We start from the raw sequence: 19,619 nt of genomic DNA, 5'->3' as shown, positions 1-19,619 counted from the left end.
GACCCTGTGCTGCGTTAGTGTGTAACTCTGAACTCCATGCAGTGTTGGAGCTCTCCTCACAGTTCGGGCAGACAGAACAATCCCTCTGGGCCTGAGAACCAAGGACACCTCACCCCAAAAAGCACAAACAGAAGTGAATTGGGAAGAGCAAACTGGGGGAATGTGACTTCACCACCTGAAGGTGTAACTGGACAATTAATCCCTGATATGCCAATAGGCCAAACTTATATCTGCCCAAAAAACTCGTCACCGTTGTTAATCTTGGGTCCACTTGGGTCCATCTTGGGTGTAGCCTCTGCCAGGCTCTTGCACTGCATCTATCCATTGAAGGCCTTTAATAAATCCCCTCTTTATTCTCTAACTCTGTCCAGCCTCTGTTCTAGGCAGCCAGTGCCCCCATGAAAATGCAATCTCTCAATTGAATGCTGTGAAATGCAATCGAGAACAGAGCAAAGCAGGCCCAAGCTTAATAACAAGGAAAAAAAACTTTATTAAGCTACCACTACTATACTACTATAAAAGGAAAAAGAAAGGAAAAAACACACAAAAATCAAAATGAAAACCTTCCAAAGCATTCCTCCTCCTACCACCCAACAGCCTTTCCCAGAGGGAAGCACAGCCTGGAAAACATTGCTTTTTCAGGAGGACACAGGCTTTGCACTGACCCAGCACCAGCAGGATGGTGCTGGATTTGCTCTGACCTGAGCTGGTTGTCACTGGCATCTCGAATGTCTCAAATGATTAAATAATTTAGATTGCGTTTATGTCATTGCAACTAGAAGAATAATAAATATTTATTGTATTTTGGCTGCCCTGGGCGCCAACAATCCAGTCTGGTTAATTCTGCCACATATGACACAGAGGCCAGAGACAAGCTGGGATGTACCAAAGCCAGCAAACCAAAGATGAAGCAGGGAATTTTCTCCCTCTGTGTCCCACAGGTTTATTGGTGCGAGTTCTGATCAGGGTGATGAGGTACCTGACAACATATTAACTCATATTTTTTATGTCAGAAGAGAAGTAAAGACTACTGGAGAAAATACCTGGGAATATTTAGGGCATCACCTACTCTGGGTGCAGGAAAGAGCCATTCCCTCCATCTTACAAGGTTTTGCTCTCCTGTGCCCCAGGGGCTGTGCAGTCAGAGGTGCAAACACCTCCCCTGGTTGTGTTACAGCACTAGCTGGGCCTACATCACACTTCCCTTTAAATTTAATGTGATGTCTGCTCAGCAGCACCCAAACCCAGCTCTCTGCACAATCCTGGTCATTCACACTCTGGAGACCTTCACAACAAACACCTGGAGGGGCTGGAGGGTGTCCAGGGAAGGGAATGGAGATGGGAAGGGTCTGGAGTGGCTGAGCGAGCTGGGAAGGGTCAGGAGAACCAGAAGAGGCTGAGGGAGCTGGGAAGGGGCTGAGCCTGGAGCAAAGGAGGCTCAGGGGGGACCTTGTGGCTCTGCACAAGTCCCTGGCAGGAGGGGACAGCCAGGGGGATCGGGCTCTTGTCTCAGGTAACAAGTGCCAAAATGAGAGGAAACTGCCTCAAGCTGTACCAGGGGAGGTTTAGATTGGATATTCGGATTTTTTTTTCATGGAAAGAGTTGTAAAGCACTGCAACAGGCTGCCCAGGGCAGTGGTGGAGTCACCATCCCTGGAGGTGTTAAAAAGCACTTGGGAACAAGGTTTAATGGTGACCAGGGTGGTGGTGCTGGTTGACTTGGGCTTGGTTATCTTAGAGGGCTTTTCCAACCTTAACAATTTTATGATTCTACGAAGGCTTTTCCATTCTTAACTTTTAGAGGGCCCAACCTTAGAGGGCTTTTCCAACCTTAACAATTTTAGAGGGCTTTTCCAAACATAACAATTTTATGATTCTGTGCAGCTGCAGTACCTGGAGGGTGCCTTGAGGAGACTTCAGGGAAGTAAATTCTGATCCTTATACGCCACTGGGTTTTTAATGGGCAGGAGAGAAAAACTCCAGAGCTCCTGTGTGAGCCCAACAGGCTGACACACCCCCTCTCTCCTGTCTCTGGGAAATCTTGCTCAACCCCAATCCACTCTCAGCTCTGGTACAGCAACTTATTCTTCAAATTGGTAACAAGTGCTTGCTCTGATACATCGAATTAAAAATGGATAGCGTATTATAGTTTGTCAAGTAAGAAACCAAAACATGCCATAAATATTTAACAGCACCATCTCTGCTGCTCTCCCCCCTCCCTCAACACTTGCTTTCTGACACTGTTTGTCAAAGCAGCAGGAACACGGAAATAAGATTTGCCTTTCCTTGTGAATTGCTGAGCCACAGTAATTATCTGCTTTTGGCACTTCTGATGGCTCAGTGGTGGGGACAGAGCCACTCAGCCTTGCTCAGGGCTGGATCAGCCTGCTGCAAGGACATCTTTCTGTAGGGATTTTTGGGTCTGCTCCACTGGGGCAGCTCCTGAGCAGCCCTGGGTGGCAGCTAAACCCCAGGAAAATAGTGTGTGAGGTAGGGAAGACTCTCACATCATGGGTAACGTGGTCTTGAGGGAATCAGCTGGGCTCAGTGCACATCCTGAAGGAAAAATAAATTTTATTTTTCCAGATTGGAGGGTTCAAGTCTATGCTAACCATCTGGGGCAGGCTGCTGGTGGGACTGGCAGAGTGGATGAGGGTTGGGGATGCATATGAGGAGCCAAAAATCCACAAAAAAAATGAACAATAGAAAGATAAGGGGGCCATGTGCTGAAGGCACAATTCAGTTTTGACTCAATTCTGTGGCAAATTGCTCCTAATTTGATGGTCTGCTTCAGAAAAAGTGGTCCCCACACTCTGAGATATGTCAGGAGGGACCCACCATTCTGGCCACCACACAAGTGACCCCAGCCCTGGTCACCTCCACATTTAACATCTTCCTGAGGGACACATGAGAAACTGGCACCAAAGGAAATGAACATACGAGTTGTGGACGCTGCAGTTGTAGAAGACAAAGCTGGTGCTGGCAAAGGTCATCCCAGTTTCCTTGGACTTGAGCTGGAGCTGGACAATGTGATGGTCACCTGGGGACAAAATAGGCACATCAGGGTGTGACTGCTTTGTTAGCCCAGTTCAGCCCTGTTGGCCAGGCCACCAGCCTGTCCCACAGCACCTTGGCTGGGCTCTCCTCAGTAGATGTAGAAAGGGTATAAAATCCTTCTAGAGCTCAGTTCTCCCACAGTACATCTTTGCCACTGGAAATTATTGTGCCTGGTAGCAGTGTCTGGACTGGAGGGTGACAGCAGGTCTAATTTCAAAAATGTGGTGACTGCATTCATCAATTAGAAAAGCCAAGCCCAAAGAATATGAGCGCAGACGTCTGGGATTTGCAGGCCATTAAAATATAATTTTGTCCTTAATGTTGCTCCATACTGCTGGTTCACTCAACGTTCCCAGAAAAAAAGGGCATGCGGACATTCCATGTTCACTCACCCCACTCACCCCAAGCTCCATTCCCCTCAGCCTGTGGCTGCAAAGAACCCGTGTCAGTGTGAGAGATGTGAAATCCATTGCACTTCCAGGGGGATCCACCCATTTCTGTAGCTTTCCTTTTCCACCTCAGCTCCTCCACACCATTTCCCCATCCCTTTTCCCACTGCTCCCAAGCTGGGAAGTCAGCTGCTGCTTCTTTCCACAATTCAGAGAGGGTAACCAGTGGGTGCAGTGACCCAGGTTTAATTCAAGATTTACCTGGGTGGCCCTTTCCCTGCTATTTATAAAAGGGCACAGAGTGCTAGGACAAGGAGGAGTGGTCTTAAACTGAAAAAGGGAAGATTTAAATGGGATATTAAAAAGAAATCCTTCCCTGTGAGGGTGGGGAGGCCCTGGCACAGGTTGCCCAGAGCAGCTGTGGCTGCCCCCGGATCCCTGAAAGTGTCCAAGGCCAGGCTGGATGAGGCTTGGATCCACCTGTGATAGTGGAATGTGTCCCTACCCATGGCAAGGGGTTGAAATGAGATAATTTTTCAGGCCCTTCCAACCCAAACCGGTCTATAATTGCATAATTTTCCTCCTCACCTGAATGATTCATTAATCAATGAGGCCAGAGCAAACTTGACAAGGGGTGACAACAACGAGCTCATGCTCACCCACCCACCTTGGGGCACACACACCCCACCCACTTCACTGAACACATCTTGCTGCCAGTGCTTGGTCCTGCTGCCCATCTGGACTTTGCCAGTGTCTTGCAGGGGTTTTAAACCAGGATATGAGGATTGGATGGTCTCAGGTGGGATAGTCACACATCCTTTGGTTCAAATCCAGCCTTGGCACTGTGGGCAGAACTTGGTTTTTGCAGAGGTGCAGAGCAGCAGCTCTGAAGCTGAGAAAAGCTGCAGGTGCCCTGAAAGCAGATATATCTCTCCCTGTTGTCCTGTCTCCACCTTTCACTGCAATTTTTGTTTGCTGGTTGATGATAGCCTGGCCTGAGACAGATGTTCTATACCAAGGAAAGAATTTCTGGTGCCTGTCTTGGTAAGCAAACCTGACTGATAACTCAGAGGGACTTGAAAGTGGTGACAACGTCCTGAGAGCTTGTTTTGGGACTGCAGTGGAGAGCAGAGAAGCTCTGTGCAGCTCAAGGAGAGCAGAGGTGATGGTGGCAGTTCATGTCACCTCATTTTCTGGGGTCTGAGGATCCCCAGAGGCAAATTTTACAGTAAATTTTCACAGGAAGCCAAGGACAAAAATCGGCAGCATCCTCTCTGTGTTTCACAGAGGTGATAGCAGGGTCAAGGTTTTTATAGTAAATCCCTGTAATGAGCCACAGGAGTTATTGAAATTACCCAGAAAGTTTGTTAGAAAAGGGAGAGAAAAAAGTGCAGGAAGCTGTGGGTGGGGGAAGCACCCCTTGGAGAGAAGGCATTTTTCTGTGCTGGACCACTCTGGGAAAAGGAGCCAGAAGCAAACCTGGAACAACTGAAGGCAGTAAAGGCCAGGAATTGAGACAGGGAGCTGAGCACAAAGACTTAAATCTGGGAGGAGCAGGGTGAAATTACAGCCAGGATTGTCCAGCTCTGCAGGAATTTGTCTGTTACATGGGATTGGATGTGTTGAGAGCCTGTACCCTTGTTGTGAAACTCCAGCCAGGCCAAAAGGAGAGGGAATATCCCACATCCACGTCTCGTCTCAGCTGGATACGTGGAACTGCCACTCGGTGGCAGCCTGCAAACACCTGGTGTCACACAGAGGAGCTCCTCAGTGCAGGTTTGGGGTTGCAGCTCAAGGCTTGCGCTCCTGAAACATTCTCACATTCACACAGCTCGTGCCATGATGTGCTGCTGTGCAGATCCAGCATCCATCCTGCTCCCAGGGCTTTCCATGCCCTCTCCTCAGGCTCTCAGCAGCTAAATCCTGCTCTGTGAGGATGCAGGTTGACACCTCAGGTTTTAGCTTTTATATTTTTCGCATTCTGAGCTGCTTTAGTGTGTAGTTCTGGGTTTCATATTGGGAGATGGTGAGCTCTGTGCACAGAGCAGGGAGACAAAACAATTCCTGCTCCAGCTGGGCACCAAGGACAAATGATCCAAATCTCAGCCCAGGAGCACAAACACCGTGGGCTGGAGAGAGAAAAACAAGCAGGATGGGACTGCCTGGGCTAAAGCTGGAATGGGACAATGAACTCCAAGGTGCCAATGGAGCAGAACTGATCCCAGGGAGAGCCCCCGGGAGCGCTCGTGCATTTTGGGGCCATTTTGGTTCATTTGGGTGCAGCCCTGGCTGGGCTCTGGTGCTGCCCAAGGTGGATCCATGGAGGAGATGCTTTTCATAAATCCCAAATTTATTCTTTAGCTCTGCCCAGCCTCTGTTCTAGCTCAGCCTCCACAAGGCATCAAGGACAGGTGCAGGGTGTGGGGTGAGGATGGGAGGATGCTGTGGGATACTCACCATTCTCTGTGATGATTTGGGGCACCTCCTTGGCAGCTGGAGAGATGCACTGGATCTGGCTGCCCACCACCAGCCCATCCATCTCCGAGAGGTCCTCGAAGGTGCAGTTGACTCCTGCTGACAGCTCGGGGACGTTGTAGGTCTCCAAGACCAGCTGCAGGCAAAGACGGAGGAGGGAGAGAAGGAGAGGCAGAGAAAGAGAGAAGAGAGAACACTCAGCCAAACAACAGAGCTGGGCCAGCAGGAGAGAATTACACTGGAGAGGTCGGACAAAGAGCCTCTTGCTAGAGAGAGCATCCTCCTTCAGCAGAAAGCAGCGACTCGGGAGAGGGAGGAGTGAGGAGGGGAGGGCACGAGATGCTGGTGCTGGCACAGGTGGCGGGTGGCTGTGCAGGGACACCTGCACGGCAGTGTCCCAGTGCTGGCTGGGAGTGCAGGGGAGGGAGTGCTCGCTGTCTCTCATGCAGGTGTCAGGTTAGGCAGGGAGTCTTTGGAGCCAGCCGTGGGTGCCGGGGCTGTGGTGGCCCTCAGGGCCCGCGGTTTCTGAGGAAGGTGACTGCTACTCACAAGAGGCACTCTGCAGACTCCAGAGAAACTGGAGTGCTCCAGTCTAACTCTCTACGGGCTGCTCTGCCAGCACCAGCAGGGGGGAGCACTCTGTCCCCAAGTTCCTGTGTGAGGAGAGTCTAGTTACAGCCTTCAGTCCACCACAAAAAATACCCTGTCTCTACAGGCACAGAAACCTCTCCTGCCCATCCCACCGAAGAACCATTTGGCTCCTCGCGCTATCCTGGGGTTCCATATGGAAATAAAAGCCACAAAGGAGGATTTTCCCATGTTTTTAGAGTTCACAGCACCCTCTGGCATTGCTCATGGTCTTGGGAAAACGAATCTCATGGCTGGTTTGCACCATGTCCATGCTTTGGAAGAGCACAGTCATGCTGCCAGCTTCCCAAACAAAGGTCCTGTCCCACGGCTCTCCATCACTGAGGGTCCTGCTCAACTCACCAGGTCATGCCTGAACACAGAGGGGCACCCCAGGGCACCCTAGCACCTGGTAATTGGTGTAAATTTAGTGTTTTTGTGACCCAACACTGGAGCCAAGCACTCGGCACAGGCTCAAATGCAGATGCTCTCCACACTTGCCTCCTCCCTGAGGGGTGACAGCCACTGAAAGGAGACACAGGCGCATGCTGAGGTGTTGTTTGTACCAGCACAAAGAGCAGGAGTCAGTCCAGGTGACAAAGCAGGACGGATGAGAAGGTGACACAGCACTCAGTGCTCCCACACACCGTGTTTTCCTGGCTTAGGGAAAGGTTGGAGCTGTTTCTCCACCCTGAGGAGCATCAGGGAGGAAGGCTGAGCAAACAGGCCTTAGCCCTGAATGCCATGAAGCCTTTGTGAGAGTAGGATCATTTTGGGGCCATGGGAATTCCTATGCAGTGGGAAAGGTGATTTTTTTTTTTTTTTTTTTTTTTGTTTCAGGTGGGGAAAGGGAAAACGGTTTTGTTGTTTGGACGGATTTAGCACTGAGGCTGAATTAATTCTCCCTGCTAGCAGTGGAGAAGTGGAATCTGTCCTCCTTAACAAATCTCCCTCTGGGCATGGATGATGCAGGAGGAAGCTGTGCCATGCAGAAGATGACACTGGTGGGCAGACCAGTGCTTGGCCACAAACTCCATGAGCCAGTGCACACCCCAAGCAGACCAGAAATCCTACATCCCCCACTCCTGGACAGCATGGAAAGCATGGAGCCTTCCCTCAACAAGCAGCTCTTCTCAGAGCAGCAGCACTGGGCTGAAACAGACTCAGGTAAGATTTTCCAAGGCCCTGTTAGAGCCCAAAATTTAAAAGCGTGGCTGACCACACAAACACCTGCTCTGCCTCCATGGGCAAGAACTCACTGTCGCTGACACTTTGCTAGAACTCAAGATCCTAGCATTTTAGAGTTGAGATTTGCCAAGAACACCATCAACCCTCTGTTTGTTCCCCTCCTGGTTTGCCTCTGGTGATGGGATGAGCTGGGTCACCAGTTTAGCTGGGACTGGGCTGAGATTTCCATCAAAATGCCCATGCAGATTGTTGGGTAACAGATGATGGCAGCTTCTGATCCCAGCAGCTCTGAGCTGACTCACCCTGGGAGTAACCCAGAGGCAAAAGTCTTTTATTCTATTGTCATTTTCAGTCGCCCCGAGTCAGCCAGTCCCCCTGGATTTATTCCAACATGAAAGAATTCAACAGCTACTGAGAGAATATGGAAAGGAAACCTTGAACTCCCAGAAGAACAAAGAACTTAAGATGTCTCAGATCAGTTTTGTTTGAAGCCTGGGGAAAGTAAAGTCACAGCAAAGTTAAGAGGCTGAAACAAAGCAGCAATGATTGGACATGCAGGCTTTGAAAGGCTGATTTCATTATCCCTGGAGAAACCCAAACCTGTCACCTGGAAGGTGTCTGGCAGCTGAGCAATTCCATTTAGGCCTTTCAGGGTGTGGGGCTAATGACCAGCTTGTCTAGAGATGGAGCTTTTAGGGCCTGGGTTGCAAACTAAATTTCAGCCCAAATTAGCATGGTCAAAAAGACAGAGCACTGAGAGAAGTGGGGTTTTGTCTCTTTTTTGGAGCATGTTGGGACCTCACCACATCTTGTGCTGCTGCCATGAGTCAGGAGAGAAACCACAAACTAGTCAGAATCTTCAGCAGAGATTTCTTGCCTCAAGCCCTGGAAGGATCAGGATCATCTGCTGCTCTGCCTGAATTCTCTCTGTGGTTTCCTTGGCCACTGACTGAGTAGTTCAAGGCCAGAAAGGTAAAACCTTGTGCTGTGGAAAGTCACAGGAGACAGCAGCAGCCCTGGAAGCCTTGGGTTCCTCTGCACAGCATCCTGCCTCTCTGCTCTGCATGCCTACTGCTGGACAGGATGGACTTCTGGGGGCTTAGAAGGAGACATTTCCATCCAAAATGATTGGAAGTTGGAGCTCACTGAAATAATTCATATCATCCTTCACTTGGCTTTCTTCTAGAATGCAATTTCTAGCCGTGAAAATGTCCCTTGCCTAAAGCTATTAATCAATTCCTCTCCCAGAGCAGCAGGACACAGAGTGCCTTCAGACCTGCCCTCACAGACAACAAGGAAGACTCTTCCTAGTCCACTCCAAGACTTCTAAACAGACAATAACTGTCACCCTGATTCTTAAGATTTTCTAAAGCCTTCTAAGTTTGCATTCTGTTAGAGAACTTTCTCACACAACTTTCTGTAAACAACCTATTGTTTTGCATTCCTTCATAGAGGTATAAAAACTTGATGTACTACTAGTTTGTCCAATGTCATTGGAGAGGTGGCACCTTCACCCTCCAATCCACTGTCACCTTTATAAAAGTATAAATGCTAGAGTCAAAAAATAAGCTCTCTATTTTTTTCACCTTGCAATTGCAGCAGCAGTCGTACTTGCACATGTCCTATAACAACAAATAACCAATGCCAAAATGTCAGAGAATAACAGGTGCCAAAATGTCAGAGAATAACCAATGCCATAATGTCAGAGAATAACCAATGCCAAAATGTCAGAGAATAACCAATGCCATAATGTCAGAGAATAACCAATTCCAAAATGTCCTCCTGTGGCAAATCTGTTGCTGGGGAAGTTAACGGAGTCTGGAGAACCTCTTGCTGCTGAATGCCTGGATCTGCCACGCTGTATGGTCAGGTTAAACCCGAGGGGAGGGGCAGGGATTGTCATTCCTCACCAGAACGTTGTACTGGGAGACGGAGATGTTGTTGGGGTGCACGGTGAGGCGGACGCACTGCTTCATCTCCGAGGCGAATCTGCGCGGCTCGCTGGAGCGCTCGCACCGCTCCTTCCTCGTGCAGCTGGGGAAACAGCAACAGACAGGGACAGGGTGAGCACAGAGCCGGGCTGGCAGGGTGGGGACAGCTCTGGGATGTGGGAGCAGCAATCAGTGTGGATAGAAATCGGCTCTGTGCTCTTTGGGATGGCACAAGCGGAAAACCGCGCTCGCGCCCTGGCGCGCTCCGGCTCTTGGGATCGTGGAGAATACCCTGAGCTGCGAGGAACCCACAAGGATCATCACCTCCAACTCCTGGCCCTGCACAGGACATTCCCAAGAGCCCCACCACGTGCCTGACAGCATTAAATGGTTCTGGCAGCTGTGGGATTGCTCAAGCAGGCTGGGGAGTTGCAAGGAATCTGTAAGAGGAGGGAGGGTGATGGGAGAAAGCTCCAACACGGCTGCAGGAATTCTCTGTCTCTCCACTCACACAGCAGGTCCAGCACAACCTTCCCTGGGCCAAACCCTTCAAACCCTCCTGTCCAAGGGCTGTGGGACACCTCAGGCAGGGCTGTCCTTGTAGAGAAGCCACGCACAGCCCATGGTTTTTGTCCCTCCTGAGAATGCTGCACACTTGTGGTGCCTCTGGGCTGCTGGCACCTCACTTCTGGGATGAGGCCACCCCTGCAAGTAGTTGTCCCTGCAGATTAAGGAAGTTTTTGCATCTGCCTTTGTGGGATAGACCAAGAAACACTTATAGTATTTTGTAATGAGGAAATAGTTGGCTTCTGATTGTGATGGTGTGAATTATAACATCTTTGTTGTCTCACCCTTCTCATAAGACTAAAAATAGGATAAAAGTTTTTAAAACACCTCTCAGTTGCCCCATCTCTAGGTCAGATAAGAGTATAATTCGACATGCCTTGAAAATGGCTGACTAGAAGTACTGAGAGTTGAATGTTAAAAATTCAGGTGTTCCCAATAAGTGACAGCTCAGTGAAATTTGTGTGTGCACAAACCTGGGCCGCACTAATGCATGAAGCTCACACCACCCACTAATTGTGGATGTTTTCAGTGCTGTCACTACTCCTCATCTCACCTGTGTGGTGCAAACACAACCCAGAAGAGTGGATTGGTGGCTGTTTGCCCCGTTTCTACCCAGGTTTGCACTTGTTTAGCATAAACCACATCTGTATTTCACTCCACACACACAGCTAAGGCCATTGCTCCGAGGAAGGTGTCTGCCTGGAAATCCACAGGGTTAATCCAAAAGGACAGCTCCAGCTGCATGCCAATTACCTCCTGCCATTAAGTTAATGTTATGGACTTGCACAGGGTGTCTTCAATGGATTTTGTTATTAGCAGTGCTATTACCCCCCATTAAAACCAGCTATAAAGACTTAAGTGCGGGTGTTAAATTATTCACCCGCTCCCAGACTTCAGAGTCTCACTTGTGAGAGAACCTGGGGGCTGCTGGAGCTCCAAGATCACCCCTCAGCATCCCTCCTCTTTGGAGCAGAGACTGCACCCTTGTGCATGGGGATTTGCAGATGAGGATCCGTGGAAACACAGGCCAAAAAACTCTATAAATGGTTAATCCAAATGTTACAAAGTTTGGGGCTGCCTAAAACTTCAGGGCTTGGCTTCTCTTTTGTGACTGACTGGATAAAAGTGAACACCCCAACGCCAAACTCCAATTTCTCCATCTTTCTAGCAGAGGAAAGTTTTGTATTTCCAGAGGCAGATCCATGAAGGGATATTTTGGCCATTCTCAGCACACTTTGCAGGTTTGAGAGAGCAAAAGGAGCACTGCAGCTCCTGCTCTCTGTTCCCCAGGAGCCCCCATCCCATTAAATCTCCTCTGGCACTGCCACATGCTGGAACCGGAATTTTAAATGGGCACTCTCCAGAGGGTTGGACCAATAACCCACTAAATACCCCCAAAACTTTAAGTCCCCCATGGTGCCATGAAAACCAAAAGGCAAAACGCTGACCTGAGATTTTTCCAAGCACTTCCATAAAACAAAGAGCCACAGCAATCCCATTAAAGCTCCACGGGCTGTGGGAACTCCTCTCCTGGGAATAGCTTGGAAGGGAAATCTTTTTGGGCTCAGAATCAAAACACAAGTGCCCGAATTCTTCAAGATGTTCTGTAATCTCCCAATTATTTCCTTCAGCTGCAGCACAACAGAAATATCTGGATTTTCTAAAATTAAACAGGCTCAGTTCAAATCTATGCATATGGATTAAGCATCCAGGAATGTGGTTTGTATTCCCAATCCCACCACTGAGCAAGAATATAATAATCCACATTTTACCTTGCTGTTTACAGGTCATACACATTTAAAACATGTAACTTTTTGGACCAAACTCTAGCTCAATATTCGACTGATGTGCCTTGCAGCCTTGATATCTGCCATAAGGTGAAAATAATGTCATCCAAATAATGAATTTATGAAAAACCAAACCAAACTAAGCCTGGGTTTAATATAATGTTAAGGCTGCTGTGTCAGGGTCTCAGGAATTAGGGGCTGCCAGACTGAAAGCAGCTTCTGTACTTCCAAATCTGCTGCCTGCACTCACACACTGCAAGCCAGATTTTAATTACAGGATCACAGGTTATTATTCCTTTTTTCCACAGTGACCTCAATCCTGCCACTTCCTAACTTTTGACTTTCACCATCTGACTTTTTCAATGCAGTTCCTCAGCTGGAAAAGCTCTAAATAAATGCCTGTGCCTGAGTCTGGGGGTGGGGGAGTTCTGCTGGGCTGGGCTCTCAGTCAGGGTTCAGGCTCTGGGGTCAACAGCCCAGGTGAGTGACCACAGCTGCTTCAGGAATCAAATCTGAAGGGATGGAGCCACCTGCCAGTGGGTTTGGCAGGTTTGTGCATGCAGAAAGGAGTGATGGTGGCTCTTCTCCAGAGCATTTTGTCCAGGGTTTCCTCTCATCTCCTCTCCCATGACCATGTTATCTATCCTAAGCTGGAGCACCCTGTGGGTTCACACATCACCCAAGGTGTCTGAGGTTCTCCAGAGGCAAAACCTGGTGGGTTTTCCTGTGATGGATTGCCCTGAAGGAAGGGAAATTTAGGTTGGATGTTAGGAAAAAATTCTTTACTCAGAGGGTGGTGAGACCCTGGCAGAGGTCGCTCAGAAAAGCTGTGGCTGCCCCATCCCTGGAAGTGTCCAAGGTTGCATAAGGCTTAGAGCAACCTGGGATAATCCCTGCCCATGGCAGGGGGTGGAACTGGAGGATCTTTAATGTCCCTTCCACCCCAAATCCTTCTGTGACCCTACAATTCAGGTGAGCAGAAAAAGGTGCAAAGAAACCTTCTCCCTCCAGCCTTCCTCTGCACTGCCAAAAATATTCTGCCCTCCTTAATGAGAGGAAAAAAACAGCAGAAAAAGTTGTTCCAACAACTTTCCAACAGGTGCAAAGTCTTTCCCTCCTGCTCCAGTCTCAGATCCCTGGGTGGTGAAGGCTGAGACACAAGAACAAAAGTGACAAAGGACCTGGTCAGAGAAAGAATCAGCCCAGAGGGGACGTGGCAGCCCCAGAAGTTCAGCAAACTGTAAACAGAGGCAAATGGGGCTTTTAATAATTAAGTAATTCCAGATCCTGCCTATAAAAGTGGTCACCTGGAAGGCAGCCAGGCTGAGGGAGGGATGATGAAATATCCCAACCACAACTCATCATTTCTGTTGTCTCTGGTGACAGCCATTGTCCACCCTGGGAGCTCCTGTGACTCTCACCGGTGGCTTTATTATTGTTTACACAGAAGAAAACCACTTTTACTGCCAAATTTGCTTTAATAAATATCTGTACCCCAATATTCTGAGGGTGTCCATACACCAAGATCCCTTCCCACTGCTGCATTCCCTAATTCCCTGCTAGTCACACCATAACTGGGGGATGTGCAGCTCCCACCCAGTGGCACCACATTCCACTTTAGGCCCCTAAAAGAGCATCTCCCACTCCTGAATTTGTTTTGATTGTGGTGCAGACACAACACTTCTCTGGGTGTCTCACCAGCAGCTGCTCTTTCATTATCAGCTGTGTCTTTTAACAATTCCAAGTGTCCTGCTTTGTCCAAAGCCATTAGCACAAACACTGAGGAGCTGCTCCTACCACTGAACCATGAGGAATGTTATTTCCTCCTCATCTCCCATTAAGAATAAATACCACTGGTGCTCACCCTCTGCTCGCCAGCCACCAACCAATTATTTTAATAATGTTAAATTAATACTTTCCTCTTCTCTCTTGTCTCTCCCTCAAGAATCTCAGAGGGTTTTGTCTGCAGCTAATTAAACTTCAGGATACCTCCATGAGGTTGGAATTAGCGGGAAAGTGAGGCACAGACTGAGAGTAGGGCAAAGCCCTGGTGGTCCTGGTTTGGGACACAAGAAATCATCACTAAATCTCTAAATTAGTGACCTAAAACTGAGGCCACAGCCTGCAAACCCGGGCTGCAGAGGGGCCACGTTATTCCACCTCTGCAGGGATGGGAGGGGTTCTTCTCCCTTGGTCAAACCAAGCCCAGACTCTCAGTGAAGACACATCTCCATCATCCTGTTGTAGACAAAAAATCCCAAACCACCACCCTCCACACATAAACCCCCCCCCAAAAATCCCAAAATGACCTTTATTTTTCACCTGACTGAGCCTTGCTTGCTCATAACCATAACTGTTGAAAAAGGAGAAGATTTGGATTCTGTTTTACTTTTTTGCCCCATAATTTCCCAAGAAGCAGACTAAAATATCAAGGTTTCTGAATGTGAGACCCAAAAAAGTCAGCTTTCTTGCAATGGAAGAGGTCTTGCCTGCAATTCTGTTAATTAATAGCAAATTTCAAGACAAAAGAGTGGTGATTGGATCTGATCAGAAATTGCTACTCAGAACAGAGCATTTGGGGACTTTTTACAAGTGGCAATTAGCACATGATGTAATTTCTTTTTTTTTCATTCAGGGGGAAAAAAATACCATCCAAAATTTTTAATTCCCAGAAATAAATTCTAAAGAAACTAAACCTTTTTGGAAAAATCTCACCATTTGATGCACAGTAGTTTTCTTTTGACTCTGGGCATTCAGGTGGGTTCTCAGGGAAGGAGAGGGACGTGAAAAATCTGTGCTTGATGGCAAAGCTCAGAGACAGCTCAATGGTTTGGGTCATCCCAGCAGCTCCAAATGACACCTTTCCACCAACCTCCAAACAGGTAAATTGATGGAATCACTCTTTTGCAAAAGGTTTTGACATTTCAGTTTTCCTTTCTGGCTCTAAACTGATATTTCCCTCAGGGGATAAATTCTCTCACCCTCTGATGGATCATCTCAGCCCCCATTTCCCCATTTCCTCACACCTTCCCTCCATCAGGGCACTCCCAGTCACAACAGGAAGGAGGAGTCACCAGCTCAGGGTGGGATATTTTGATAGGATACAAGTTTCATGTTGGAATTCTCATTTCCACCCCCAAACTGTTCATTCCTAAGCTTTTTTTTTTTTTTTTTTTTTTTTTTTTTTTTTTTTTTTTGTGGTGTAGGGTCCCTCACACTGGGGTTCTCCACTTGTGCAAGATGGAGATGTTGTCCTATCCCAATCCTCACCTCTTCCCAGTGGTGTGTTTGCAGCTTGGGCAAAATTCCCACTCTTTTTCACCTCTCTTTAGTTTTCCCCCTTAAAATTCAACCTGTTCCCTTCTTTTTCCCTCAGATTATCCCTCTGCCTCCCTCACTTACATCAACACCTTCAGTGGTCTCATTCCTAGGTGTGTTGGATAGAGACATCCAAGAAAATAATTCAGGAGGAGGCTACAGAAGACGTGAGGAATCTTTCAGAGAAATCTGGTTTAGGTCTCAGTCGGAAGACCATAAATAGCCCAGATGGTTCCCCCTGTCCCGGATCAAGACAGGGTAAGAGACAATGATTTTCCATTTCCACCATCTCCAAGGGAAAATCTGAGAATTCCCAGCCCAAGGGAAAATTTGAGAATTCCCAGCCCAAGGGAAGATTCTCCAAGGGAAAATCTGAGAATTCCCAGCCCAAGGGAAAATCTGAGAATTCCCAGCCCAAGGGAAAGTCTGAGAATTCCCAGCCCAAGGGAAGATTCTCCAAGGGAAAATCTGAGAATTCCCAGCCCAAGGGAAGATTCTCCAAGGGAAAATCTGAGAATTCCCAGCCCAAGGGAAAATCTGAGAATTCCCAGCTCAAAAGGAAAATCTGAGAATTTCCAGCCCAAGGGAAGATTCTCCAAGGGAAAATCTGAGAATTCCCAGCCCAAGGGAAATTCTGAGAATTCCCAGCCCAAGGGAAGATTCTCCAAGGGAAAATCTGAGAATTCCCAGCCCAAGGGAAGATTCTCCAAGGGAAAATCTGAGAATTCCCAGCCCAAGGGAAGATTCTCCAAGGGAAAATCTGAGAATTCCCAGCCCAAGGGAAGATTCTCCAAGGGAAAATCTGAGAATTCCCAGCCCAAGGGAAGATTCTCCAAGGGAAAATCTGAGAATTCCAGCCAGAGCCCATGGCAAGCCAGGCAAACCAGGTAAGAGTCAAACTGAAAAAACAGAACAAATCAACAAATTTGGGATCTGAAATCTAAGATGGGGTGCAGGCATGGCCTGGTAGCAGCTCTCATTTTCCTTGAGGGGAAGGGTGATTTGGGGATGTCCCAACCTTGGAATTGTTCCTGGCCAGGTTGGATGGGCTTGGAGCACCCTGGGACAGTGGAAGGTGTGGCAGGGGGTGGCACTGGATGGGCTTAAAGGTCCCTTCAACCCAAACCACTCTGTGATTCTCTGACTCCTACAAAATAAAATAACAGAAATAGTGACTTTCTGTCAAATCTTCAGCCTCGTAACACGCCAGAATTTTTGTCCTAGGCCGAGCTGGAGCAGCACAGAACCCAGGAGGTGGCAGAGGGATTTCTGGCACTGCTGCAGAACTTGGGTTTCCCTGTTCCCCCACAAAGCCCCAGCTTCTGGCAGAGGGTTCCATTCCTCAAACAAGGATCCCCAGACCAGCCTGCCAGCATCAGCCAGGTGTGCCTGTCCTTGCTCCCGTGAAGAAGAGGCAAATGTTCTTTTGGAGGTTCTTTTTGAGATGCCTTTTGGGAGGTGATCAGCAGAGGGAGCTCGGTGGAAGCCAAGTGCAAACCCTCGGGATGGCATTTTCAGCCAGGACCTGGGGCAACAATCTGGCAAAGGGATGGCAGGACAGAAATGCTCAGCTTTGGGAGGCTCTGGAGATCCAAAATATCCTGCTGAGTCTCAGCAGTCTGGTCCCTCTTTGGGGATGAGATGCAATGTGACAGCTTTATTCCTTAGTGGAGAAAAGTTTCTTTGATTTTCCAGTCAGAAAGAAGGGTGAGAGGAGCAATTAAAGGAATCTGGGGATGGATTAAGAGTTTTGTTTCAGCCCAAATCTGACCAACATTCAGAGCCAGATTTGGGTCTCCTGGGGAGGCTTTATCACCAGAGGGGAGCAAGGCTGGGGAAGGAGGGAGCAGCTGAAATTTGCCTTTCCCTCTGCTGCAGCCAAAGCAATTTTCTGGCTGGAGCTGGAAAAAGGGAGAAGATTCAGTCCCACTCGCATGTAAAGTTTAAGGTCAGTTTTAGCAATGTTTTGACATTTCCAGGTTCCCTCGAGGTCCTGAGAACAGGAATGCCATAAATGTCGAGACACAGACATAATTGACATTAAACTTTACATGGCCATGTGGTGAATACCCCACTCCCTCCCTGCCCTCTCTGCTTGGCCTCCAGGCTGCCCAGGGCATGGCTGAAATTTAGCTCTCCCTGGCACCAAGAAGTTAAATTTGACCAGTTTCCCAGGATATTCCATTCTGGACAAAAAAAGGCAGAAGATGCTCCAGGAAAAGTGAGAAATTTGAGCTGGGATAATGCACAGGATTATTGCTGGGAAACCTGTCTTGCTGGTGAGGAGTTTTCTCAGCAACTTGATGAGTATCTGAGGAAGGAGTTGAATATTTCATCTTTGGCTCTAACCACTAACAGGCTCAATTCCCCAAAAGCTGCTGTTTGGGCATCAAAGATAGACTGGGCAAAGTGGGGGGAAAACCACTGGGGGAAGCAAAAGCTGTAGGGTCTTTAATGGGTGTTATTTGGGCACCAAGAGGTCTGTAGATTTTCCCAAAGAGACCTGAAAGTAGAAACTCAAAAAAAAAAAAAAAAAAAAAAATCTGGAATTCATTCTGGAGCTTTGCATCTCCCCAGGGCAATTTTTAAGGGACCACAAGCCACAGAAGTCTTCAGACCACCATCCAAAGCTCACTCTGTTGCTCTTCTCAATGTCCTGGCTTGAAAGAGAAGAACTCCATCCTTGTCCTGGCTGCCCTGCCAAAGCTCCCTCTCCCCGGCACCACCGCCCCTGTCACTTGGCCAAAACGGAGTGAGGCTGCTAATTGCTCTGCCTGCTAATCTATTCTAATGCATGGTAATAGAAGCCGAGTTTCTGCCCTGATAACTCCTCCTGTTTATGCTGCGGAACCGCAATCCCCCCTCCCGCCCCTTATCTCTGTCCCCAGGTGGGTCCTCCCTCCATCCCTGCGATTGTGCGAGCCCACCCCTGGAGCCCCACGGGGCGTGGGTGCAAGGGATTTACTCCTCCATCTCCCGCCCTACAAAGCCAAGCGCTCCACAAACAGCATCCCTCCCCCCTGCTTTGGGGGATTTCATGCTCGTTTTCCTTTCCCCCAGCCCCCCTCCCCAAGTTTCAGCATCCTACCCCCTACTTTGGGGGATTTCATGCCCCTTCTCCTTACCCCAGTCCTCTCTCCCTAAGTTTCAGCATCCCTCCCCTGCCCTGCTTTAGGGGATTTCATGTCCTTTTTCCTTTCCCCAACACCCCCTCCCCAAATTTCAGCATCCTTCCCCCCTGATTTGGGGGATTTTGTGCCCCTTCCCCTTTCCCCCAGCCCCCCTCCCCAAATTTCAGCATCGTTCCCCCCTGATTTAGGGGTTTTCATGCCCCCTTCTCCTTTCCCCAATCCCCTCTCCCCACGTTTCAGCATCCTCTCCCCTGCTTTGGGGGATTCCGAGCCCCTTCTCCTTTCCCCCAGCCCCTCTCCCCAAATTTCCAGAGCTGTGGATTGTCTTGGCCCTGCTAATCTTGACTAGGGGAAGCAGGATAGGAGCATCAAATGCAACCATGAGTTGCCCAGATCCTGTCCTGGATCAAGACAGGGTAAAAGACAATGATTTTCCATTTTTCCCATCTCCAAGGGAAAATCTGAGAATTCCCAGCCCAGCCAGAGCCCATGGCAAGCCAGGTAAGAGTCAAACTGAAAAAATGGAACAGACCAACAAATTGGGGATCTGAAATTTAAGATGGGGTGGTCCCGAGCCCTGGGGCTGAACAAGGTGGCCCCCAGGACAACCCCAGGTCATGCATGGCTGGGGTGTGGCCAGGAACCAGTGGGCTGGAGCATTTCACATGCAAATCCCTGGAAACCTGGACCCTTTGTCCAGTGAAGGAGTGGAAATAATTTGCTGGTTTGGAGGAAGGAGGGTGTGGGAATGAGGGAGGGGGTCTGGGTGAAATCCACTGCACAGCTGGTTGTTATGGAAAAGTGGAGTTCCTCAGTGAATCACAGGATCATGGACTCACAGACAGGCTCGGGTTGGAAGGGACAACACAGATCACCCATGGGCAGGAACTCTTCCACCACCACTTCCAGCTTGCTCCAAGCCTCACCCAACCTTGGACATTTCCAGGGATCCAGGGGCAGCCACAGCTTCTCTGGGCACCCCATGCCAGGGCCTCCCCACCCTCACAGCCAAGAATTCCTTCCTAAAATCCATTCCTAAATAATTTCCTGCTGTAGAGACAGCCTAAAAGCAGCCAGCACCTGTGTGTGACACCTGGGAGGATGGGGATCTCCTTCCTCCATCCTCTGACCCTTCCCGGCCTCCTGCAA

The 19,619-nt window shown here is 48.8% G+C and overlaps 1 protein-coding gene across 3 annotated transcripts in view; it reads right to left on the bottom strand.

Moving 5' to 3' along the window:
- Positions 1–19,619, bottom strand: part of PLXNA4 (plexin A4) — a 467,181-nt gene that overhangs the window by 109,659 nt on the left and 337,903 nt on the right. For all 3 annotated transcript variants that reach the window (XM_072918513.1, XM_030289996.4, XM_041720978.2), the window contains exons 6-8: positions 9,647–9,770; positions 5,904–6,057; positions 2,941–3,040 (exon numbers count right to left, since the gene is read on the bottom strand). In XM_072918513.1, coding sequence (XP_072774614.1) covers positions 2,941–3,040; positions 5,904–6,057; positions 9,647–9,770 — 378 coding nt within the window. The remainder of the gene's footprint in view (positions 1–2,940; positions 3,041–5,903; positions 6,058–9,646; positions 9,771–19,619) is intronic.

This window comes from Taeniopygia guttata, chromosome 1A, assembly GCF_048771995.1.
Source record: "Taeniopygia guttata chromosome 1A, bTaeGut7.mat, whole genome shotgun sequence".
NCBI classification, from domain to species: domain Eukaryota; kingdom Metazoa; phylum Chordata; class Aves; order Passeriformes; family Estrildidae; genus Taeniopygia; species Taeniopygia guttata.
This window is presented reverse-complemented; position numbering and strand designations above follow the sequence as displayed.